The sequence below is a fragment of the Panthera leo genome, chromosome E2 (genome assembly GCF_018350215.1).
Source record: "Panthera leo isolate Ple1 chromosome E2, P.leo_Ple1_pat1.1, whole genome shotgun sequence".
Taxonomy (NCBI): domain Eukaryota; kingdom Metazoa; phylum Chordata; class Mammalia; order Carnivora; family Felidae; genus Panthera; species Panthera leo.
In genome coordinates, this window is record NC_056693.1 from 147,398 (window position 1) to 171,798 (window position 24,401).

A 24,401-nucleotide genomic window follows, 5' to 3' on the forward strand; every position below is an offset into this window, starting at 1 on the left:
CCCATGATTTATATACCCTCAGAGTCTCAGACGTGTCTTCAGATGCCAGTACTGCAAAGTGAGGGATGGTTTCCATCCAGTTATGGGACGCTAACTTTTTACTTTGGGTACCAAAGCTAGTAAGAGTGCTCTTTAGTTTAAATCTCAGTAGACAGGGGCGCCTGGATGGCGCAGTCGGTTGAGCGTCCGACTTCAGCCAGGTCACGATCTCGCGGTCCGTGAGTTCGAGCCCCGCGTCAGGCTCTGGGCTGATGGCTTGGAGCCTGGAGCCTGTTTCCGATTCTGTGTCTCCCTCTCTCTCTGCCCCTCCCCCGTTCATGCTCTGTCTCTCTCTGTCCCAAAAATAAATAAAAAACGTTGAAAAAAAATTTAAATCTCAGTAGACAAAGTTAGTTTGTTAAAATCACTGTGGAAAGGGGTATTTTGCCTCCAGGAATCAAGTAGTTGAACAGTGACTTATTCAATCCTAATTTGCATATGCGTGTTTTGATTTCTTGTGATACCTAGTAATCCCTGGCTACAAGCACTCAATAAACAGCATTGGTCTTACACACCAATTGGAAGCTCTGACCATGTGCATGGCTGGGACTTGTCAACTCTTCTAAGTAATGTTATCAGACTGGGCTGTTTTGTGGGGACTTAGATCGTTTCTCTGTGTGGATTCCCCAGAAACGACTCTTCCACCAACCACTCTACGGGGAAGAACTGGTGTTCTAACAGCTTCAGTAGCTCTCTTTCTAGTCCTGTTTTAGGACTCCTCTCCCAGGGGGCTGCTGGTTTTCAAGCCTTCTGGAGTTCTGCAGTATAGGCCTTAGGGGACCTCTGTCCATTTCCCCCAGTACCAAATCAGTATTTAGCTTTCTCTAAATCAGAGATAGATCCCACATCCACTTCTAGTTTCAGAATGCCATTGCTGTTGACCTCTTCCACCATCCTTATACTTGTGGGTTTATGTTTTTAAACACTCTCATCTCTGTACCTTCAGTGGGTTTCTGAACCAAGTGAAATGTATGTGTTCAATTCATCATCTTGACCCAGAGAGCTCAAGGACACTTTTACACTCAGTCTGTTCGGGATAAAGAGCAGAAGGATTAGCCTGACAGGCCAAGGTCCAACATGACCACAGATGTTTGGGGGAGATAAATGTAAAGGCCAAGACAAGGGGGAAAGCAGGTAATCATGGTTGCTGCTCCTAAAGGACCTGGGTGGAGGGCACTGACCAGACCTCAGTACTAGGAGGGGTGGATTTGAGGACGGTGGAGGAAGTGAGGGATAGCAGGGGCCAAACGCACAGGTGAAAAGAATGGTTAAGTGGGGAGGAGACTGGTGAGGAAATGGGATAGGGCATCAGGCCCAGCTCAAGGGGTCAGAACTCCAGGAGCTTCAGTCCAAGATGCAGAAAAGGTTGGATATGACTTGCTGAGTACCCACTAGATGTTTGACAGATGCCCTTGCTCCTGAATACCATGGGTTCCTGAGAAGAGCTATCAGAGTGGGGATTGTCTGCATTGCACATCTGGGCAAACCGAGGCTGTGACCTAGGGACCCTCATGGAAGCCACTCTGGGGGAAAGTAAGATGGGGGTGACGCAAAAGTGTGTACCAAAGCAGAGGAGAAAGAAGGAGTCCAGGAGGGGTGGACAGTGGCTCAGGGGCCTGTAGGATACCACAAGGCCTGGCACAGAGGACCTGGACCCAAGGATCTTTGGGAGTGGGTCCAGCAGGACTCCTCTCCTTGCAAGAAGTGAGATTCCAAAAGCAAATGACAGGTCTGGCCCTGATGGCAGGGTGCGAGAATGGGAGGGTGAAAGGTCTGTGTTCATTGTACATGGCAGATGGCTGCCAATCGTGGAGGTGGAGGGACAAGAGACCCACCAGGCTGGAGTCAATCTTTCTGGCCACCACTGGTGAACCCTGCCTCAGATTCCCCAACCAGACTCACAAAGACTCATATCAGATAGAATTCCTGCTTGGGGCAGCCCCATGCTATCTACCCTCCTGGCTGGGGCACACCCATTCTGGCTGCCAAGGGGCACAGGTATTCCAGCCCCTCAGTGGATCTCAGACAGGCTACATATGTAGCCTTTGGCCTCTCAAAGATGTGGAACAAAGCCAACCCTACAGCTCAATGACAACACACAGAAGGCATGACTACAATGTCCTAGGATGAAACAGGCATCAGACTGTTACACCTCACATGTTTGACAAAGAAATTTTTATCAGGAAGCCTCTCTAGACTGTGTTGTTAAAGCTGTCTGAACCATGACCTGGAGGCTGGGAGGAGAGACTGAGGTTGTGGATTTCCACAGTGCTGTGCAGGGATTTACACAATGTACATCCACTCCAACTTATAATTTTTGGTCTTTTCTTTTTTGTTCCCAAGAAAAGAGACCACTAACATCCCTAGGGGTGAGGCCTGAGGTCAAGACAGGGCCTGCTCTGCTGAGGGCCACAGGGAGAAACCTGGGCCCCAGTCCACCACGTGTCCCAGCCACGTGGAGGTGTCCCATGATGGGAGGGCATCACACACACATGGCCTTAGGTAACAGCAAATCCTCTTTCCAACTGAGGGAAGAGCACAGGTGGGCACTTGCCCACTGACCCTGCAGAAACAAGTAGTCCCATCTGGTCTCCTCCAACCTGTTATCGTGGTCACCTCTCACCAGGGCAGTGGGGATATAAACACCCCTGTAACGGTGACTTTGGTAACAACAGGGCATGGCCAGGGCTGAGGCTCGGGTGAAACCTGAAGGAACACACTGATGTTTGTCTCCCTCCTCCCACCCCAGGGACCTCCGCCTCTACTTCCTCCACGTCCTGTGGGACTGCCATGTGCAGGAAGCCAGGCCTGGCATCGCCCAGCCTTCACACTGGCAGACTAGAGCACGAGTGCCAGAGCGTGGGGGCAGAGAGATGAGCTGGGCCCGTGACCTGGATTTAAGTCCTGGGCTCTGCTCTGTGCAGCGGCACACTCCCACTCTCTGCCTCAGTTTCCTCAACTGAGAAGTGGGGATACCAGCCATAGTAGCCATCTCACAGGGCTGGCAGTTGGCACATGTTGGCCCTTATCGAGATCCTGCTTGTCAAGGTGCTGCAAATACCCTCTGTAGCCTGAATCTCTCTCCCTCTCTCTTCCTTTCTTTTCCCCAGAGGTGGAAACCGAGGCTCAGAGCCCAAGGCCAACACCAGACCCCAACCTGACTTACTATCCACTGGGCCTGCTCCCAGAAGCCTCTGATGAACTGAGGTCTTGAGAGAATATCCTGAGGGTCAGCCTGTTGGCCAGTATGTGCGCGGGCGTCAGAAATTTCTAGGACTGCCTCCCCAACATTCCAGCATTCCCCTCCTCACCTGAGTGCTCACGGTCATAACAGGCATGAAGCGGCACTCTGACTGCCCAGTCTCTGCCCACCAAAGTCCCAGCCTCCACGTCCATCCCCCTGATCCTTCTGTAGTCAGATCTCTTAGAGTTGCAGTGAGCTGGTGCTGAAATGGCAAATATCGTCACCATGTGCAGACGGCACCACAGGGCACGCACAGGGCTTCTCCAGAATGTGCAGGGAACAAGGGCATTTTCCCACAGCCTGGGAGAGACTAGAGCCGTGAGCTCAGGCGTCAGCAGGGTTCGAAACTGCCGGTGGGCCTGAGGTGGGAGTGGGCCCAGCTACTCTGCCCAGCGTGCCCTCTGATGGTGCCCCTGAAGAAGGCCTGGCCTGGGGGCACAGGCCTGCCCCACGCCGAGGTCGCCGCACGGGCTTCTCTCCCGTGTGGATCCTCTGGTGGTGGAAGAGGGCCGGGCGCTCGCGGAAGGCACGGCCACAGTGTGCGCACACAAAGGGCTTCTCACCCGTGTGGATGCGTCGGTGGCTGAGCAACACTGCGCCCTTGGCGAAAGCCTTGCCACAGTCCCCGCAGCGGAAGGGCCGCTCCCCAGTGTGCAGCAGCTGGTGCTGCGTGAGGTTAGAGCTGTGGCTGAAGGCGCGGCCACACTGTGTGCAGGCGAAGGGCTTCTCACCCGTGTGCACGCGCTGGTGCTTGAAGAGGGAGGAACCCTGGCTGAAGGCGGCACCACAAAGGGCACAGGTGTAAGGCTTCTCACCCGTGTGCGTGCGCTCGTGCTGGATCAGGTGTGAGTTGCGGCAGAAACGGCGGCCACACTGAGCACATGCGTAGGGCCGCCCGCCTGCGTGGATCTTGCGGTGCTGGCTGAGGTTGGAGCCGTGGCTGAAGGCCTTGCCGCACTCGCTGCAGCGGAAGGACTTCTCAGCGGTGTGTATGCGCTGGTGCCGCACCAGCGAGGAGCTATGCCTGAAGGCCTTGCCACAGGCCGGACACGCGTAGGGTGTCTCACCGCTGTGGATGCGCTGGTGCTGCGTCAGGTGTGATGTCTGGCTGAAGGCCTTGCCACACTGAGAGCATTCGTATGGCCGCTCTCCAGTGTGGGTGCGCAGGTGCTTGAGCAGGTCAGAGCTCTTCAGAAACACTTTGGTGCACGCTCTGCATTCGAAGGGCTTCTCCCCGGAGAGGAAGCTGGGGCCTGTGTGGAGGGCCTTGCCCAGCTGATCCCAGGTAGGGGGCTCTTGGCTAGCAGGGAGTCCATGAGGCTTGAGGCTAGTTCCACCCTTTTCTCTTTCCCCAGAGGTGAGACCAGTCTCAAATTCTGGAATTTTGGGGCAGCCTCTTCCAGGGCCATCCTGCCCAAATGGCTTCTGGGCCCCACATGGCCTCGGCTGCTTGTCTGGCATGGGGCGGTTCATGAGGGCTTTCTCCCTAGGCGGGCTATCCTCAGGAGTCCTCAGTGGAGAGGTTAACCGCAGACTGACATTGGCTTCCCCGCTGCCAGGACCCAGCAGGAGCCTTTCCCAATAGATTACCGACACGCCTGTGGACTTTTTCTCCTGAGAGAGGGAGGTGCCCTGCCAACCCACTGAGCTTTTCCCACGTTCGCAGGTGCCTGTGAAGGTAGGTGCTGGAAGGGTGCCATTCTGGAAGGTCACTGGCAAAGCTGCTTCAGGAACAACCTTGTCATATGCCAGATGACAGGGACCTGAAGGCATAGAAATGGTATATCCTGGGTCATCCTGGCCAAGAGGGGGTGATCAGGACGGGCCTAGTGGGCAGGCCTTTGCTGGAGGCTACCAAATCCTATAGGCTTTACTCACAAACCCTATTTCCCCAAGCCTCTTCCCTAGCATGGTGAACTCTATGAGGGCAGGAGCAGGAGAGACCTGGTAGATAGAGGCTGTGCCCCAGTGCCTGGAAAGGGGTACCCTGGGAGCTACCCCTTGAATGGCAAGCCAAGGCCAGAGCCGCCAGGAGAGGCTGATGGTAGGAAAACAGGAGGGAGTCAGGCCGGAAGCAGGAGATGAAAGTGTCCAGGAAAGCAGGGAAACGGGGGACAGAAGCCTGGCCATTGGTTAGCCCCAAGCTCACACCCTCTGAGCCCCCACTCACCAGGGCTGGGCTTTCTCTGAGCATTCCTGGCTGGTGTCACAACTGTCCCGCTGAGAACCCAGGGCTCCTCGCCACGCTCCAGCTGCAGGACCACCCGGGGTCGTGAGGCAGAGAGTCCTGTGAGAAAACACAAGCAAGTGAGGGGCCAGGCCCAGCTCAGGACAACCTACTGCCCAAGACATGGCAGGAGTGAGAGGCTTTGTGGGACATAGATGGTGTCATCTGATGCCTCACTGCAGGGCAGGACTCACAGGAAAAGTTCAACGGTCCCCGTGAGGAGAACCGTGTTGGCGGCACCAGATGAAAGGGGCCGAGCCTAGACAAAGGCGCCACAGTGGCACAGGGACACTCAGCCAATTGGTGTGAGGCTGCTCACAGGCCAACAGGAGAGAAGGGGTTAGTGCTGGCAACGACTGAGCTTCCCACGGAAAACCCAGGGCCTTACCCAGCGAGGACACAAGCGCGAAGTTCTCTAACATCACGTGGCAGTACAAGGCCCTCTGGGCTGCGTCCAGGAGCTCCCACTCCTCCTGGGAGAAGTACACGGCCACATCCTCAAAGGCCATCAGGCCCTACAAGAGTGGGCAGGGGAAGGTAGACACATCTAAGCTCTGGCTGTGGGACCCAGGACCCGCCTCCCTGTCCCAATGGCTACCCCAACTAGTGTCCCTCAGATGCTCACCTTCCCCCCCTGCCCCACCCCAGGGCTCTGCAACTCTGCAGATGAAACTTCCCTCCCCTCCCCTCCACCCTACCTGTCTAGGGCATACAGGTCTTCTCAGACTCCCTACTAGCCACTCTATACAAGGCAGCCAGAGCAAGCCTATGGCCTTCAGATGGCTGCTACTCCAAAGGCAGGCCCAGGTGTCTACTCGTGCTCCAGTCTTTGCACAAGTTGACCCTCTCCAGACGTGCCACGCCCTTACCTGTTCTTGTAATTAGCAATTGTACAAGTCCTAGCTGTGGACCCACAAGACATGCCCATCCCCGTAAGGATGCCCGCCTCTGCTGAACCTGCCTGACATTCCAAGGCTGCTCCTTCAGCCTGAAGGACCGGCTAATCCCCTCCAGTCACTATAGGACTGGCCCCAAGAGTCTGGTCGCCACACAGGAAGCCAGTTCCCCTCTCCCTCTATAGCCATGTGCTCCTCGCCCCCCATTTCCTTGGCCAAAACCCTCCCTTCAGCCACTTGCCAGACCTCCCCTGGGAGCCCCAGGGGCCACCAGCCTCTTTGCATCTCCCTGGAGCACTACCCATCCCTGGCTGAATCTACGATATTCCCTCCTCCTAAGTCTGATTCCCAGGCCCCGCCTTGGTTCCGAATACCAGGACTCTGTCCTTGGACACCTACAATTCCAGGTCCACATGATACCTCCACTCTGGGACATCACAGACTCCCTGATTTTACTCTGAAACCTGTTTTGCCTTCAAATTCCTGTTTCTGTCTACAGCAACTCCATTCTTCTGGGTGCTCAGGCTTAAACACTTGGGACTGTGCTCCACTCGGGGCACTCGCTCACACGCCGCACCTGAGACATCAGATCGTTCCAGAATCCAGCCACTTTCCCATCTCCACTGGCCCCGTGTGCAGCGGGTGCCGTCTTTGTCCACCTGGACTGTCGTGCTGCCTGCTCCCTGCACACAGCCACCCCCTCTGCGTCATTTCTCCGCCAAGCAAACGGTGGGTTACTTTAAAATCTCTAACTTAAAGCATATCCAGGCTCTGTTAGAATCATCCCATGGCCCCCGATGCAACTCAAGCCTGCCATTTCTCTCCCGTGCTCACGTCAGGAAGCTCAGCTCCGGAAGCACCTAGGTTCAGTCTCCCCTCCCAGCTTTTGCACGTGCGGGACCCTCTGCTTGGAACTTCCTTCTACACCTCACTCCCTTGGCTGCCAGAAGTGGGGATCTCACACGTGCACGCTCCACTGGCCTGAACGCCGGGGCCTAGGACGAACCGAGAGGGGAGACAAAACGTGCAGGTAAAGTCTCTCCCTGCGTCGAGAATCGGGTCCTTCGAGGAGGGATCCGGGCGGATGGGAGCCTTACGCTTCCTCTACTCACCTGGGCCCGGTGTGTCAGCGCCGCGGTCGCCATCAGAACCTGTACTTGGGGACTCGCAGAAAGAGACGGACAACACGGACTCGCCGGCTCCTGGTCTCAGCCTCCCGGGCCGTCTAAGGCAGGGTCGCTCAGGGCGCCGCCTCCCCCGCCGCCCCGGGGTCGGACAGCACGTGACTCGGGGCGCCGCCCCACAGCCCCGCGGAGCGGCCCAGGCTCCTCACGGAGAAGCCTAGGCTCGGGGCGCGACCGTCGCCCGCAATCAGGGCGTGCGCGAGACGGTCCACCGCTCGAGTCTTCCTCCCAGCCCTCGCCTCGGGTCTCCAAACCTTCTAAGAAACCGGCCTGGAGGCTCGCGGCGCTCCAGTTCACCAATACCGGTGTGGCCCAACGCCCGGTAGCAAAGTGACAGTCCGGGACGCCGGAAGTCCAGCCCCCGAAAGTCCTCATAGGCCCAGTGCACGCTGCGGACGCACGCGCGGCGGCTTCTGGGAAGCGCAGTTCCCGTCCCACGTGGGCGGAGCCCTGCTTGATATCTGCGGCAACGTCTAGGCTCCCCGCGCGGCGCGCTGGGAAATGGAGTCCCGCAGGCGCTCCCCAACTTCCGTGGATCTCAGGGAGTGAGGTGTGAGATCGCCCGGCTCGGCGTCCTTCACTCGGGGTCCTGGGCTCTAGACACTCGCCCACGCGGCGGACTAGACTTAACGCGGGACGCGCAGAAGCGGAAATTGCTGAGGTCCCAGGAGGCGACCCCGGCACCGGGCTTTAAAGACAAAGCGTGAAGGGAAAAAAAAAAAAAAAAAAAAAAAGACAAAGCCTGATAGGGGCCCCTGGGTGGCTCAGTTGGTTGAGCAGCCGACTTAGGCTCAAGTCATGATACTGGGGTTTGTGAGTTTGGTCCCTCGTCCGGCTCCTTGCTGACAGCTCAGACCCTGGAGTCGGCTTCAGATTCTGAATCTCCCTCTCTTTCTGCCCTCCCGTGCTCATTCTCTCCCTCTCAAAATATATAAACATATATATTCTCAAAATATATATATATATCCCTCTCAAAAATAAATAAACATTAAAAAAAGTTTCTTAATGAATAAATAAATAAATAAACAAATAAAAGGACATAGCCTGATGAAAGGGGCGAGATAGGAGGGACGGTGCTTTGGCACAGAGCCTGGCTCTACCTCTGGAGGCCTGTGCCCTGGATTGACCTCTCCGTGTTTTGTAAAGGGGTTAACATCAGGTTTGCAAGCCCCTAGGCTAAATTTTTCTGGAGTCTGAATTGTTTTCTGACACTTTGCTAAACCATCTGTTTTCCTTGCTAAACTGGACCGCGCAAAATGTACTTTCCCAGACTTGCCTGTCTTTGGGTCGTCTAGGTGTGGCTGGCACATCAGGATATTGATTCCTTGGTCCTGTCTCCTGGGGACCAACCTGAGTTTCTGCCACACGTGAAAACAAAAGGAAGGGCAGTCTCAGTACACGCCCACGACTGCTGGAGAACGAGAGCTTTCCTCTTTGTTGCTCTAGTGTGAGGGTTTGTTTTAGGTTTTGTTGTCAGGGTCCTTCATCTTCGTACATAAATGGTACAATGACGTTACCCATCGTAGAGCTGTTATAAGGAAATACGGAATTAATCTGTAGAGTTCGTTCATTCTTGCCGCCTTCCTTCCTCCCTTCCTCCGTCCTTATATATATGCATCTATGTCAGCAACAACTGTCCTTAGAATTAACACTATTTGTAAATCGTTGTAATGCAAGAGAGCACGGTCATAGAGATTTAAATAGGACACATCTAGCAATATTAATGAGTCACATTATACTACAAGTGAGGTCACACAGTTCATATCTGATTACTCCCATGAATAGAAAGGCAGCAGCTGATGTAAAGGTGCAGCTAAACCAAAGGCAGATTCTTAACCACCAAAACCTGTTTATGTGCTTTCATTTCACACTTGTGTCTAAGTATTTAGGTGAGAATTGATGTAAATTCACATGAGATAAAGAAATGTGCTCTCCAGATAATCACAATGCAAGAGACCACAACAATTTTGGAATATTTGTGTGTAAATGTTGCTCACTTTGAAAGAATTTAAGAAAATGTAAGTATTAAATTCGTGACTTTATCCAAAGCTTAGAGGCATTAACATTTCAAGCACTCTTTGAATGTTTGGAGACATTTAATTTCTTATTTAAAAAGTATCCGTATGGGGGCACCTGGCCGACTCAGTCACTAGAGCTTGCAACTTTGGATCTCAGGGTTGTGAATTTGAGCCCCATGTTGGGTGTAGAGGTTACTGACAAATAAAATCTTGAAAAGATAAAATAAAATAATATAAAATCATCCCTATAATGTGGAATTAGTTAGACTACAGGGATCTTGATGCCTAATATTGAGAGAAATGCTCATTGTTCGATAAATTCATAATTTAATGAATTGGAAATGAATAGCAGCAACAAATCTTCCTCTGTACACAAAATAGCTCCAATACATATACCTGGCTCCCATTCTACCCTGAACAAGATGGCACGGGAGATGGGGGGTTATGGGGGGTGTTGTCTGTGGCAGGTGCTTGGACCCTAACCACTTGGTTGGACATCTGTGAGCTCCTGTTCCCATATCAGTAAAAGCAAAACAGATAGTAGTAAACACTCGCATTGGGCTGAATTGTGTAGAGCACTGATTCTTTCCTTGGCTGGGTTGAGCCTATTGATGAGCTCATTGAAGGCACTCTTTGTTTCTATTACAGTGTTTTTTATTTCTAGCCCTAACTTTTGATCTTTTCTTAAGAGTTTCCATCTCTTTGCTCACATTATCCATCTATTCCTGTATTTTGTCAATTTTTTCATCTAGAGCCCTTAACATCTTAATCATTGCTATTTTACGCCCGTCTGATAATTCCAACATCTGTTCATATCTGAGTGTCATTCTGATGACTGCTTTGTGTGTCTTCGGGCTGCCTTTTTTCTTGCCTTTTGACATGCCTTGTCATTTGTTGTTGAACACCAGACACATGTTTGTTAAGAGGAACTAAGGCGACAGGAGGTTTGTATGAGGATTTATGGTAATATGGATAGGAGGAGGGCTGTGTTTAATGTTTGCTGTAGCAGGGGGTGCTGGAGCCTTCAAATTCCTCTAGTGCCCTAGTTGTTGTCTCTTCTCTAGACTTTGTACTCTGGTAAGTATTCTTTGGAGAGAGTCTGTGTCTTGCATCTGTTTTAGTTATAGTGCACTGTTGTTACACTGGAACTCCACTGATGTGGTGTATGGGTGACAGGGGAGAGGAGCATACTAAATCTTCCAATGAATACTCGGTCTTTAGTGGGACTGCGCCTCAGGAGTATATCTCCATTCCTATAGTTTTCTTCCCTTCCTTCTTTCTTTCTTCTTTTCTTTCTTTCTCTTTCTTTCTTTCTTTCTTTCTTTCTTCTTTTGTTTTCTTTTCTTTCTTTCTCTTGACCTCAATTGCCTTCCCTGGCTACAGCATATTCAATATATTTCCTTGTAGCCCTGGCCCCTGTTGACTATGACCTCTCTCACTTAGGTGAGAGAAGAAGACTAGTGGGACCTGGAATGGAAGCACTGTCCTTACCCCAAATGGAAATTGCTCTTGCAGTCTTTACTCCTGTAGTATATGTTTTTGTAGGGAAATGGTTCTGTGTATATTTCACAAGGGTTATCTTTCAGGTCATAGGACACCTCCTTTTTCTCTGCTCCATGCTAATTGATATGATTTGATGTGGGGTTCTGGAGCACATAGTCAAGAAAGAATTCTTCAGACATTGTCAGTGCAAAACATGTGGTTTTCTTAAAGCACAGGGACAGGACCTTTGGGCAGATAGAGCTGTCCCAGGATTGTGTGAAGTGATTGGCTTATACTTTTAAGTTGAGGGGGTAGAGATAACGGAAGTTTACAAAGTTGTTTTCATAGGTTAAGGAAGATTTATAGGATCCTGGAAGCCTAGCTTATGTCAAGCTAAGATTGTTGTTGCTGGTTTTTTGTTTTCTTTTTCTCTTGCAAGGTATTAATGCTAAGACAATTGGGAGTTCCTGGACGAATGTCATACTCTTTCTGTCTCGAGTATTTGTCAATGGGCTGTAAGCTGTAAGGAAATTTAACTTAATCTACATTTCTTTTGCCTTTTTTTCTCCATATCACTAACAACTGAAGATCAGAGAAATACAAGTTCACTGAGTGCATATTGGACACACCCAGGATGTAATCCATGGGGTCACTGCCAAGGGGACAGGGATTAGGTTCACTGCAGGCCTGGACAGTTCGGACTTGGGGTCTCTGAGCAGGTGTGAATACAAAGAGACATGGTAGGTAGGTCTCCTGTTCAGTTACCTGTTTGGGGGATTTGGTACAGACATGGCCTCTGGTGACAGGGGAGCACCATGTTGGGTGGCAGGTCTTGGCGCTAGTTATGCCTGGACCACAATCCCTTGGAATGCACAAGTGGCTGTCATCCAATAACATGTTAATAAGACATTTTAAACACGCTTGACCAAGTCAGGACACAGTAAGGGGAGACTGTTGTTGGAGGAGTTGAGAGAAAGAGATGAGGGGATAAAGGCAAAGGGTAAGATATGAGGCCCAGAAGGTGGGCACAGCAAGGGGCTGGAATCAGGAGAGAAAAGGAGAGTGGGAAGACATTCTGGAGTGTCCAGTGTATAAAAAGACACAAACCCAATGGAGTAATTTGACCCCATCAAGACAGCAAACCAAGATACAAAGTGAACCAAAGTGGCTAAGTAATAGGATATGAATAAGTTCCTTAATGTATATGCAAGCTCCCTGTCTCCATCCCCTAAAACACTTAATAATTGCTTCCTGTACTAACTCCACTGGGAGTCAGTGTTTTGAGAGCTATCTCCTTGGTTCCTTACTTGTTAATTAACAAGTAAATAAAAGTTCTTCAACATTTCCTTGGGTTGTGTTGAATTTAATGCACCCCAAGCAGTGTACCCTTACACTTTGACAAGCACACTTGTATACAATCAAACTGTCCAGGGGGGTCTTTTGTGAAATACAGGCAAGCCTCTAACCATGGGGTGCAGTCTTACAGGCCTCACCATCCACAACTAGGGAGATGCAAGACTTATTCCCTCCCAACTATGTGAAGAGAAACATTGACACTGATTCAAATTGGCAGCATCAAATGAGATGTTAGTCATTCTTCTGTATCTGGTTTCCAAACCCACATGCTTCAAACTTGCATAAAATAGATGCACATGTCTAGCTGGATGCAAAATGCAACATGGAAGAAGAAGAGTCAAAGCTTAGGCCCAAGATAGGTCAGGCTGGCCTGCATTTGCTCAGGTTCCTCTGATTATAACCCATGTGAACTTGGGCCCTGATGCCCCCTGTCTATGATGTACATTTTCCTCACATCTAAAGTAGTGGACTAAGAATGCACTAAGTGGATTAAGAACCAGTTCACGGCAGTCAGAGTGGCCAAAATGAAGAAATCAGGAGACTATAGATGCTGGAGAGGATGTGGAGAAACAGGAACCCTCTTGCACTGTTGGTGGGAATGCAAATTGGTGCAGCCGCTCTGGAAAGCAGTGTGGAGGTTCCTCAGAAAATTAAAAATAGACCTACCCTATGACCCAGCAATAGCACTGCTAGGAATTTACCCAAGGGATACAGGAGTACTGATGCATAGGGGCACCTGTACCCCAATGTTTATAGCGGCACTCTCAACAATAGCCAAATTATGGAAAGAGCCTAAATGTCCATCAACTGATGAATGGATAAAGAAATTGTGGTTTATATACACAATGGAATACTACGTGGCAATGAGAAAAAATGAAATATGGCCTTTTGTAGCAACATGGATGGAACTGGAGAGTGTGATGCTAAGTGAAATAAGCCATACAGAGAAAGACAGATACTATATGGTTTCACTCTTATGTGGATCCTGAGAAACATAACAGAAACCCATGGGGGAGGGGAAGGAAAAAAAAAAAAAAAAAAAAGAGGCTAGAGTGGGAGAGAGCCAAAGCATAAGAGACTGTTAAAAACTGAGAACAAACTGAGGGTTGATGGGGGGTGGGAGGGAGGGCAGGGTGGGAGGGAGGGCAGGGTGGGTGATGGGTATTGAGGAGGGCACCTTTTGGGATGAGCACTGGGTGTTGTATGGAAACCAATTTGACAGTAAATTTCATATATTAAAAAATTAAAAAAAAAAAAAAAAAAAAGAACCAGTTCACGGTTGTCGGAGTATCAACATACAGCTTCTGGCCCAGGCAGCCTTGCATTAATGTTGGAGACCTCTGTGACTTGTGGAAAACATCACACCTTGTCTTGGGCCACATCCCTAACAGTGTTACAGCCCTCCATACCTGGGAGCCAGAAGGTAGCCACCAGTATCCTCACTGCATGCTAGTTCCCATGGTTCCATTCTTGAGTGCTGCGGGGACCAGAACCTCACTTGCTCCTGCCCTCTCTTCCATCTCTGAGGGCAGCTGACTGCTGGAGTTGGTGGTGATGAGGAATCTGGTACTGCTGACGATATCTCAGGTGTCCAGCCTGGGCATGTAAGAATAGGGAGAGGGATTAGCCCAAGTGCCCACACCAAATCACACCCTTTCTTTGGTGTGAACAATCTGGTGCCAAACAAAGGCTCGGGTTTCACTAAAGGCTCTCCCACAATGGCTGTACTCATAGGGCCTTTCTCCAGTATGAACCTTCTGGTACTTCATAAGGTTAGACCTGTGGCCAAAGGATTTCCCGTATTAGTTACACTCATAGGGCCTTTCACCAGTGTGAACCTTCTGGTGCTGATTTAGAGTATAACTTTGGTGGAAAGTTTTTCCATATTCCATGCACTTGTAAGGTCTTTCCCCAGAGTGAATTTTCTGACCTTTTTTTCAGTTTACATGTGTGCCTGAAGGCCTTCCTACTCTCCTTACATAGGATGTTTCTCTGAATTTTTTTGGGTGAATTTTTGGTGATCAACAAGGGTTGATTTCTCTTTGCAGACATTTGTATTTGTTGGACATCTACATAGTCTCTCTTCAGGGTGAGTCAGGTGGCTAAGGAAGGTGGAGCTCCTCGCAAAGGCTGCCCCCAGTTGCTGCACTTGAAGGGCTTCCCTGCTGTGAACTTTGGGAACTGCTCAATAATGGGGCTGGGTGGGAAGGCCTCCCTGAGCTTGGTGTTCCCACACGGCTTCCTATTGCTGTGGGTGGATGGGTGTTAGGTCATGGCTCTCCAGGCTCTTAGGTCATGGCTGCACAGCTTCTCTGCAGTATGTGCTCATCACAGGGGAGAAGTTTCTCTCCATATTAAAGTCAACTGTTTCAGTTGAAGGTTTAAGTGGAACCAGAATTATTTCCTGTATGCCCCACATATGTGCAGTTTCTGTCCAGGATCTGTTCCCATGTTTCTCTATGGACAGTCTTTGAAGACTATAACCCGGTGTTATAGGGGTGGACCTTGTGAGTAGAAGGACCAGCGCTGGAAGTCCAGCCCTGCGATGTGATTTTTCTGGAAGCATCAGATTCCAACAGTGCCTCCTTATCTTCCTTTTCACGTGAACTACCTGAAAATAGGGAAATGCCCCTTTTTTAAAAATTTTCTAAAAGTTTTATTTATTTATTGGGGCACCTAGGTGGCTCAGTCAGTTAAGTGTCTGACTTTGGCTCAGGGCATGATCTCACGGTTCGTGGGTTTGAGCCCCGCATCAGGCTTTGTGCCGACAGTTTGGAGCCTGGAGCCTGCTTTGGATTCTGTCTCTCTGTCTCTCTCTTTCCCTTTCTCTCTCTCTGCCCCTTCCCCCTCAAGCTCTATCTCTCTGTCTCTCAAAAATAAATACACGTAAAAAAGAAAAAAAAGTTTATTTATTTATTTTGAGAGAGTGAGCAAGCAAGCAGGGGAGGGACACAGAGAGAGGGAGAGAGACAGAATCCCAAGCAGGCTCGGCACTGACAGTGTGGAGCTCAAACTTAGAAACCATAAGATCGTGACCTGGGATGAAATCAATAGTTGGATGCTTAACCCACTGAGCCACCCAAGTGCCCTGGGAAATGCCCTTTTCTATATGTCATAGTAGATGCGTGGGGATGGACCCATCATTAAGTGGTGTCTAAAGCTCTTTTCTCTTTCTTTCTTTTCCTCTCTCTCTCTCTTTCTTTCTTTTTGAAAGTATTTTGAGAGAGAGAGAACAGGGGAGGGACAGAGAGAGAGAAATCCAAGCAGGCTCCGCACTGACAGTGCAGAGCCCGATGCAGGGCTCAAACTCATGAACTGTGAGATCATGACCTGAGCCAAAATGAATGCTTAACCAACTGAGCTACCCAGGCACCCCAGTAAGTGGGGCTTATAATTCTTAAGCTAACAATTGATTCCCTGGGTTCATAAGAAACTAAGGGGGCCAGGATCAGGGGAGAAAGGGCCAATCCTTTTGGTATAGGGTCTGGCCAGACCAATGCAAAGTATCTCATCAGGGTCACAGACTCATTGTGGCTGGCAGGATCTGCTGCTCACTGTCTGCAAACTCAGTGCAATAGGGATGTTTGCAGAGGTCAATGCTATGCAGAAAGAGCCCACACATGATGTAACATTCAGCCATCTCTTAGCATTAGGCTTCCCAGGATTACTTACCAATACATAAACATCTCCTAATAGCTAAATAGAAGCTAACACAGGAGGACCCATAGGGAGAGTAGTTACAAGATGGAACTTGAGGTCAGGGAGATAGGGACTAGACATCAGGAAGAGAAGGCACGAGGGCAGAATGTTCAGAAAGGTGTAAAGTTGGACTGAGGTTGGGACATTAACTTTGGCACAGGGTAGTGATGTGGTATAAGACCACAGCCAGGAACAATCCAACGTAGACTAGGCCTCAGCCCATATCCGAATTATACTCATCAAGTCCCAGCATCTTCCAGGACTCTCTGACAATGGCCAGAATTGCACCTTTTCAGCTACATACCCAGGACTCCCTGCCATGCTCTGGCAAAAATGCCCCCGTGGGATGCAGTAGCCACAAGTCCTATGGAGGACAAGGCAGGTAAGGGGCCTGCCCTTTGTGTGAACTTTCTGTGGAAGTCAAGGAGCTTGCTTCGTCTTTATCATTAGTAAGGAGGAAGGAAGAAGAGATGTCACAAAATGAAACTTTGAGGGCTGCCTGGGTGGCTCAGTCAGTTAAGTGTCTGACTCTTGATTTTGGCTTAGGTCATGATCTTATGGTTTGTGGGATTGAGCCCCACGTTAGGCTCCGCCCTGACAACACAGAGCCTGCTTGGGATTCTCTCTCCCTCTCTTTCTGCCCCTTCCCCGCTCACGCTCTTTCCCAAAATAAACGTAAAAAAGAAAAAGAAACAGGGTGCCTGGGTGGCTCAGTCAGTTAAGTGTCGACTTCAGCTCAGGTCATGATCTCATGGTTCGTGAGTTCAAGCCCTGCATCGGGCTCTCTTGCTATCAGCGCGGAGCCTGCTTTGGATCTTCTGTCCCATTCTCTCTCTTTGCCCCTCCCCTGCTCTCTCTCTCTCTCTCTCTCTCTCTCTCTCTCTCAAAAATAAACAAACACGGGGCGCCTGGGTGGCTCAGTTGGTTGAGTGGCCGACTTTGGCTCAGGTCATGATTTCACTCACAGTTTGTGTGTTTGGTCCCACATCAGGCTCTGTGCTGACAGCTCAGAGCCAGGAGCCTCCTTTGGACTCTGTGTCTCCCTCTCTCTCTGCCTCTCTCTCTCTCTCTCTCTCTCTCTCAAAATAAATGAACATTAAAATAAAAAAAAAACATAAAAAAAGAAAAAAATGAAATTTTCAGGAGGGTTTTTCAGGAATAACTCAGTAGCCCTTGTAAACAATGACAGGACCCTTAGAGACTGGCACTGGCAGTTTTAAGGAAGTATCTGCTAGAGAACGACAGTGAATCCATGGCACACAGAGAGACCTTGTCATGGAGCCAAACCCAAAGGGCTTATTGGAAAGATGGAGAGAACTTTGACTCTTCTCCCCAGGCCACCACAAGCCTGGGTCAGCAAAGGTGGAGTGGCTCAGGGAGAGCACAAGCAAGTGCCCACAGCCCAACCTGGGTGCCAACAATTCTGAAAAAGAACACATAAAGAAAGGCAGGAGCTTTACTTGGTAAGGCCATGGGTGTGACGTCACCCAATATCATGTCCCAGTACAGGATTCTCTGGGCCTGTGAAGAGCCTCCACTCCTCCCAAGAGAGGTACATGGCCACACCCTTGAAGGTCACCAGGCCTTGCAGTGAGGAAGAGAGATGATCCTGCAGGGCAATGAGTGGACATCTTCAAGCCCTGGGCCTAAAACCCAGGGCATCTTGCCCTCTCCCTGGCAACCTCTCCCCTATAACACCTCCCAGACATACTAACTACCTTCAGCTTACCCTCCTCCCCAGGCCTCCATTTCTGAGGGGACACTAGTCTGCCAACATCAGCGCCTTCTCCTTCTCCCAACACCAACTGGCCACTGCTTTGGAGCCACTGCATCATGAAGCAGGAGGGCAGATAGACACCACCCAATCTGTTCGTGTTGTATTTCCAGATGGTTCCCTGGGCATTCACCGCAATGTAACTTACGACCACAATAAGCCCCAGGTTCAACCTCCCCCCTAGGACCCCGGCACCAAGCTCTCCTCCCCCAATGTTCTGCCTCCCCTAGACAGACTCATCAGTTGCGACCGCTCCTTTCTTACACCTTTAGGTCCTCTTCTACCCAAGGGTTATGCCCTTGGATCCGCCCTCTCTCTCAAGGCTCCCCAGGCCACTCGGCTCATGGCAGCTAGTGACCCTGGAAATAACAGCCGGGATCCAATTTCAACCTCATCTTGCAACAAAATCTCCAGTGGCACCTAGACCTAGGGGCTGCCCTTGGCCCTTTGTTCAAAGCCTTCCCGCCTGTCGCTGTCCTCTGCTCCATCTCTCAGCTACAAACACCTGGATTCCCAAACACTTCTGGCCCTCTTACACCTCTGCCTTTGTCTTAATCCTTTACCAGGTGTGTCCTTCCTGCTCCACCACAAGACAGTCCTTCAAGACCCACTCTAGCTGCACTGTCACTGTAGATAACGCATCCTGGCCCCTGCACTTGCAGTAGATTGAACCATCATTCTATACTAGCAAACCTACAAGGCCCGCAGTCTCACTCTGGAGCCTCAGCAGTGTGCAGAACTTCCCTGGGCCCTTCCCCATCACATGCTCCCACAATTTGTCCACCTCAGGACTGGCACCTCCTAAGTGTCACCTAAGGCTGCCACTCTGGCCTAGGGCATCATTACATGCCTGGACTGTGGATGAAGGCTCCTCCCTGGCCTCCCTGCTTTTGCCCTGGCCCCTTAGTCTGTTCACACACTAGCCAAAGAAACCAGTTAACAGCAGAGTAAGAATAAAGGGCCAGCAATTAGTCTCCCTAAAGAAGGCCTAAATTGAAGCCTAAATTGTCCTATGAGGCTCTTTTCTCACAAGATTTAAGAAGGATTTGCGGTTCCCGATGGCTTGGCTCACCCTTACAAACAAGTCTCCGCACATCTCTGTCCCCACGCGTGAAAAACCCTTTCAGGCCCCACCCCACCCCCCTTTTGGCCAGCATACTGACCAGTAATCTGGAGCACGAAGGCACAAAATGAAAGTGACTCCCATCATCCCAGACAAGGAAATGAAAGCGGCAGGAATCCCAAGGTACACTCATCCGCTAACGCTGGGGCTCCAGGAACTTGGGGGTAGGACTGCCCGGCTTCGGCAAGGCGGACCCTTCACTCGCCAAAGACATCGGTAGCGGCGCTGGTCCCATGCCAACCCGTGGGGGGCCGGGGAGGAAGAGAGCGCGCGCGCACCCGCTGGGAGTGGCCCGCTGGAACAGCACCTCCTCCGCCCTCAGTCCCCCGTTACGGCTGGAGGACCCTGGGCTGCGGGCAGGCCCTCGGAACCTCGGTCTCCCGCGCATTATGGTGGAAACACGCTCAAGGCCCTTACTGGGAAGGTCTTGAGGGCTCTTGCGGCGGTCCCGGCGGACGCCCCACAGGGCCGCCCATTCTATTTCCGTCAACGCCGAGGCCCGAGGAGGCGGGGACGATCGCTCGCAGGCATCGCCCGTAGGCGCAAAGGCGCAAAAAGGAGCCCCACACCTTCCCCACTTGGAGCACCCCAGACCCTGGACGGTGGCGCCCTAGAGTCTCCTAAACGCGTCCTCAAACCAGGGATCGAGGCCTTTTTTCGCACAGGCGCACAACCAGCCAAAGAAAAACCTCAGGGCGACGTCGGATGTCCCGCCCTTGCCCAGAGCGGTGCACTCGGGTACGCCCCGCACGGCGCCAGCGCCTTCTGGGGAGTGTAGTTCACATCGCAAATCCTACTTCCGCGGGGACCGCAGTCCGCCCCCGCCCCCCCCCCCCCCCGCCTTGTCGTGTCACCATGACAACGACCAAGCGGCAACGCGTTTGAGGCTCGTCAGCGGTGTTGTCAGAGGGCCTGACGCCGAGACCACATTGGGTCCGTTGCGCCGGGTCCCCGTCCGGGTCCCCGTCCGAGGCAGCGCTGGTGGACTCTGCACGGGTAGGTGAAAGTTTCTTAAGCTTTCGCCTGGCCAGACTCAAGCCCCAGTGTCCAAGTCGCGAAACTGAGGATGTCCGGCCTGGGGTCATTTTTATCCCCCCGGGTTGGGACAGTAGAGTGTGCGCATGGAGTGAAGCATGGAAGCTGTTCCAAGCAGAGATACCTGCATGTGCAAAGGCTTGGAGGCGACCCAGAGAGGAGGGCATTGGGGAAACTTCAAGACCTTTACTTCTACCAGAAAGCTCCAAGGGGAGAAGGGCTCATACTAGGCCTTTATCCTGAGGGACCTGGGAACTGAGAAGATGTGTGAATAGAAGAGGGACCTGATCTAAATTGGCAAGTATAACTTTAGCTTCCACGTGGAGAAGTGATAGGGTGCCAGATGAAGGTGGAGGTGGTTGGGGACACAGGAAGAAGGCAACTGCAACCAAGGAGGCCAGCGATGGTAGTCCAGGCGGCAGCCTGGACTAGGGTGGTGGTCGCAAAAGATGTGGGAGAAGTAGTCAGATTTTGAGTCTCTTCTGCAGGCAGAGACAGCTGTATTTGCTGATGGATCAAAGAGTGGTGAGAAAGAGATGAGAGGTCCAGAAGGACTCCAGGCTTTTAGACTGAGCAGTTGAAAGAATGGAACTGCCCTCCATAGAAATGGGAAAGGGGAAAGAGGAGCAGATTCCAGAGGAAAAGCAGGAGTTGGGATTGTGTCTGAGTTGCCTGGAAGATATCTGAGTGGAGAGGTGATGTGGGCAAGACTCAGAGATCTGGTTTTCTTGAGAAAGGTCTGGCTGGAAGTGTTCAAGGGTGATGGGTTGGTGGCTGTTCCTTTGCCTATTCCAGGCTCAGAGGAGCATGTGTGGGTTCGTGGCTCTTTCCACCTTCAAAGCCAGCAGTGGCAACTTGAATCTTTCTCACATTGCAGCACTCTTGACTCTCTCAATCTCTACTGCCTCTCTATTCCACTTTTAAAGACCTTTGTTATTATATTGTCCGCCCACCCCTCCCTCACCTCAGATAATACAGAATAATCTCCATATCTCAAGGTCAGAGCATAAGTAGGGGAGGGGCAGGGAGAAAGGGAAAGAGAGAGAATTTCAAGCAGGCATCACACTGTCAGCACAGAGCAGAGCCGGATGCCAGGCTGAATCCCAGGAACAGTGAGAACATGACCTGAACCGAGATCAAGAGTTGGACATTAAACCAACTGAGCCACCCAGGTGTCCCAAAGGTCAGCTGATTATTAATCTTAATTCCATATACCATTTAAGTTCCCCTTTGCCATGTAATATAACATATTTACATGTTCTGGAAATTAAGACCTGTACATCTTTGGGGTCAGTATATTCTGCCTACCACAATACATGAACATACTTAAAATTTTTTTGAACATTGCCTATATGGCTATTTGCTAAATCAAGGAAGAGTGCATTTTATATTTTGACAGATGTCAACAACGATTCTCTTGAGAAGCATCTCCAATTTGCCTTCCCCTGGCAGTGCTATGAAAGCCTTGGGATGATGATTATGATGATGTTGATGATGATGATGATGATGATGATGATGATGATAAGAACAATAACAACAATAGCTCTCATTTATTTAGTAGCGTCAATCTTAAAAACAAAAGTTACTTAAAAATAAATAAATAAAACAGCTACTTTGCCAGCAAAAATGGGTTTATTTGGGATTAGCAGAGAATTGCAATTCTGAACATGCAAGCTACAGCAAAACCTTAGGCAAGTCTAACAAAGGAGAGGAATGTTATTTTATAAGAGGAAGGAGGAAGGTGGGAGGGGCTGTTTTGAAAGAAAGTCCATGGGAGAAAAGAATTCAGGGTGATGACAGTTTCTCATTGGTTGAGTTGCAGGGGCAGTTGATTTCTACTAGGAGATCCAATGTACATCTTTACTTGTTGGGGCCTGGAATTGATGATTCTTTCCTGTTGAAGATTCTTCTGTCGGCAATTCTTGACTTGCAGTGATACCAAGTGAGAGCTTTCCCTTGCACTCCATTTTAGTGAGGTTTCCCTTTACTAAGTGTCACAGCACCATGTACCTGGCCCTGTGCTAAGCACTTTTCATGTCACTTCTCTGAGGAAAGTTGTAGTATTTTCCAACTTTCACCACTGGATTTTGAGTTAGAGCTTATTCTGGGTGAGGATACCCAAGAGGGATTGTCAAAGCACAGAATGTTTAGGCTTGTCCCAGAATTTCTGATGAGGGGTTGGAGAAGGGACAAGAACTTGCATTTCTAGCAAGTTCCCCAGTGATGCTGATGCTAATGATCTGGGGACCACTGAATTAAAGACACATTTAATGTTACTAAAACTCTCCATGAAGGAGGTATTATCTTCATTTTACATCCTCAGAAAATGCGGAAGAGGTGTTCCCAGGGGCCCCTTCACAGTGCTGGTCCCTCCATGTTCAGAATGCAGGTCACGGGCGGGACATCTCTGAGGGAGGAAATCGAGAATGACCTCTTTAAGAGGAAGCTATGACACACCATTACCATTCTTAATCTCGGATTCCATTTCCCAGTGCCCCTCCACTGCCACTTGGGCGTTGCCCACGGAGAATTTGTCCGCGCCCCACTCCAGGCCAATGCGAGGCTGAAACTACACTAACCAGAAGGCCAAGGGGAATGGCGGCGAGCTATGGGCCAATCACAGAAGAAGAGCGACTTCCTGCGGCTCACGGGACTTCCGGCGCCTCCGTGGTGGGCGTTCATTTTGCTCTTGACAGGTCGTTATAAAGCGCCCTCGGGGACCTGAGCTCTGGGCGGGGGCTGCTTTCCAGGCGCCTCCTCGGGACCCAGCGTGGAAGACAGTAAGGAAGATGGGATCGGCTGCCGCGTTTCGTCCCCTCTGAGGCTCCGATTGCGACGGGCGGCGGGCGGGCACCTGGCCCAGTGGAGGTGTGGGGATCGGCCAACCTCTCAGGGCCTGCCCGGGTCCAATGGCGGCAGCGGCGGCGCTGGCGGACCCGGACCGGCATCCGCATAGTACGGGCCCACGATAGAGGGGAGTCTTCTGGACTCTTCTCCTCCGCCTTCGCCTTTCTTCCTTTGCTGCTAGGACCCTAGGATTACCCCAAGCCCGAGGTCCTGAGTCCTGGCCAGGGGTTATGTGGAAAGTTTCATAATTCTGGAATCCAATGGGACAAGGTGTGGAAAGCTGTCTCAGGGTTAGGGACCAGGATGTGAAAGGTTTCCTTCGTGTCTGGTGGACAAGAGTCAGGCCTGACACGGTAGCCTGAGCAGCTTGGTCTGTAAGCCGAGGGTGGTGTGAGTCATGGAAGGTTTGGAGTAGAGGAGGAAGGTGATAGGACCCAGGTGTTCATAGGCTCCCTTTGGCTGCAGAGTGAAAAACAGACGTGGGGTAGGGAGTGAAGGTGAGGAGGCAGAAAGGGAGGCCCATAAGGATGCACCTTTGCCGGATCAGGTGAGTGATGGTGTCTTGGCTTGAGTGGTGACTGGAGTTGGGAGAAGTGGCTGGATTTGGATCTTTCAAGTCAGCCGGACTTTATGATGTGGATATCCAGGGATATCGCCATGGATTTTGGCCTCAGCTGTGAGAAGATGGAATTGAAGGGCATCGACTGAGATGGGGAGGTTGCTGGGCGGAGCAGGTTTCAGGGAAGATCAAGAGGCAGATTTTGACCCTGGCAACGCCTTGCAGACTTCCAGGTGGAGGTACTGAAAGGGCAGCTGGACATGCAGGTCTAAGTTATGCCGAGGAATTCAGCTTGGAGACATCCAGTCAACAGTCAGCCTGTGAACTAAGGTGGAGCTGTTTCAGGTTTGGGAGGGGGCATCTTTAGCTTATGGTGAAGGATGTCCTACTGGGGCAGCTGAGGACTGGGTGGCTGGCCTGGGTACCTGGGCAGGGTTGGTGGAGGTCACGAAGTCGGATGAAGGGAGGAACAGCCATGAGGGAAGGTGTGTGTGGGAGAGGAGGGTCCAAATAGTGACCGAGGTCCCTGGGACAGAGGCTGAGGCATACTGGAGATGCAAGTAGCATGATAGTGGGACCAGGGCTGATGTTTATTCACTTCTCTGTGGGCTCACCAACCTTCCTGGCCACCCTCTTTGGGACCTGAGGGTTTCATTCAGGATGGCAGATTAGCTCAGTGGCAGTCAGCTGGGGATGGTTCAGGCCTAGGGTGGGGGGTGGTGGAGCTGGGCTTTGAATGCGCATTAGGAGGAGAGAGGAACACTGTGGTTGGTGAGAGGACAGCATGGAGAAAGGCAGAGACTCGGAGGTCCCAGAGATCTGTGTGGCCCACTCTGGGTAGCTGAGAGTTAAAGGTAGAAACTGAAGGAAAGGCTGGGTGCTACCTCCGGAAGTTGGAACTTTGGAAGTCTGGCTCGG

The 24,401-nt window shown here is 51.0% G+C and overlaps 2 protein-coding genes and 1 long non-coding RNA gene across 4 annotated transcripts in view; 1 reads left to right on the plus strand and 2 right to left on the minus strand.

The window, feature by feature from the left end:
* Positions 1-3,607: 3,607 nt before the first annotated feature.
* On the minus strand, positions 3,608-7,722 carry LOC122207831 (zinc finger protein 324A-like). Of its 2 annotated transcripts, XM_042918067.1 has the most exons (5): positions 7,519-7,722; positions 7,241-7,401; positions 5,899-6,025; positions 5,454-5,570; positions 3,608-5,046 (listed from the first exon to the last, which is right to left on the minus strand). In XM_042918067.1, the coding sequence occupies exons 3-5, from the start codon at positions 6,017-6,019 to the stop codon at positions 3,608-3,610; spliced, it is 1,677 nt and encodes a 558-aa protein (XP_042774001.1). In that variant the 5' UTR covers positions 6,020-6,025; positions 7,241-7,401; positions 7,519-7,722. The 2 variants fall into 2 exon arrangements, with proteins under 2 accessions (XP_042774001.1, XP_042774000.1); XM_042918066.1 differs by lacking the exon at positions 7,241-7,401.
* An 850-nt stretch (positions 7,723-8,572) lies between these two features.
* LOC122207847 lies at positions 8,573-19,836 on the minus strand. Its single transcript, XR_006197042.1, has 3 exons — positions 19,083-19,836; positions 13,856-14,042; positions 8,573-9,118 (listed from the first exon to the last, which is right to left on the minus strand). It is a non-coding gene; the product is annotated as an uncharacterized LOC122207847 (long non-coding RNA).
* A 104-nt stretch (positions 19,837-19,940) lies between these two features.
* ZNF132 (zinc finger protein 132) overlaps positions 19,941-24,401 on the plus strand; it is a 28,952-nt gene continuing 24,491 nt past the window's right edge. The window contains exons 1-3 of the mRNA XM_042918043.1: positions 19,941-20,038; positions 21,900-22,019; positions 22,570-22,747. Coding sequence (XP_042773977.1) covers positions 22,673-22,747 — 75 coding nt within the window. The 5' untranslated portion in view covers positions 19,941-20,038; positions 21,900-22,019; positions 22,570-22,672. The remainder of the gene's footprint in view (positions 20,039-21,899; positions 22,020-22,569; positions 22,748-24,401) is intronic.

Excerpts from the sequence above, each read along its gene's own strand:
- LOC122207831 (XM_042918066.1), bottom strand. The coding sequence starts at position 7,551 with ATGGCGACCGCGGCGCTGACACACCGGGCCCAG. Across the intron at positions 5,571-5,898 it reads CGCGCTTGTGTCCTCGCTGG|GACTCTCTGCCTCACGACCC; the intron begins GTAAGGCCCTGG and ends GTTTTCTCACAG. Across the intron at positions 5,047-5,453 it reads TCAGAGAAAGCCCAGCCCTG|GTCCCTGTCATCTGGCATAT; the intron begins GTGAGTGGGGGC and ends CTATGCCTTCAG.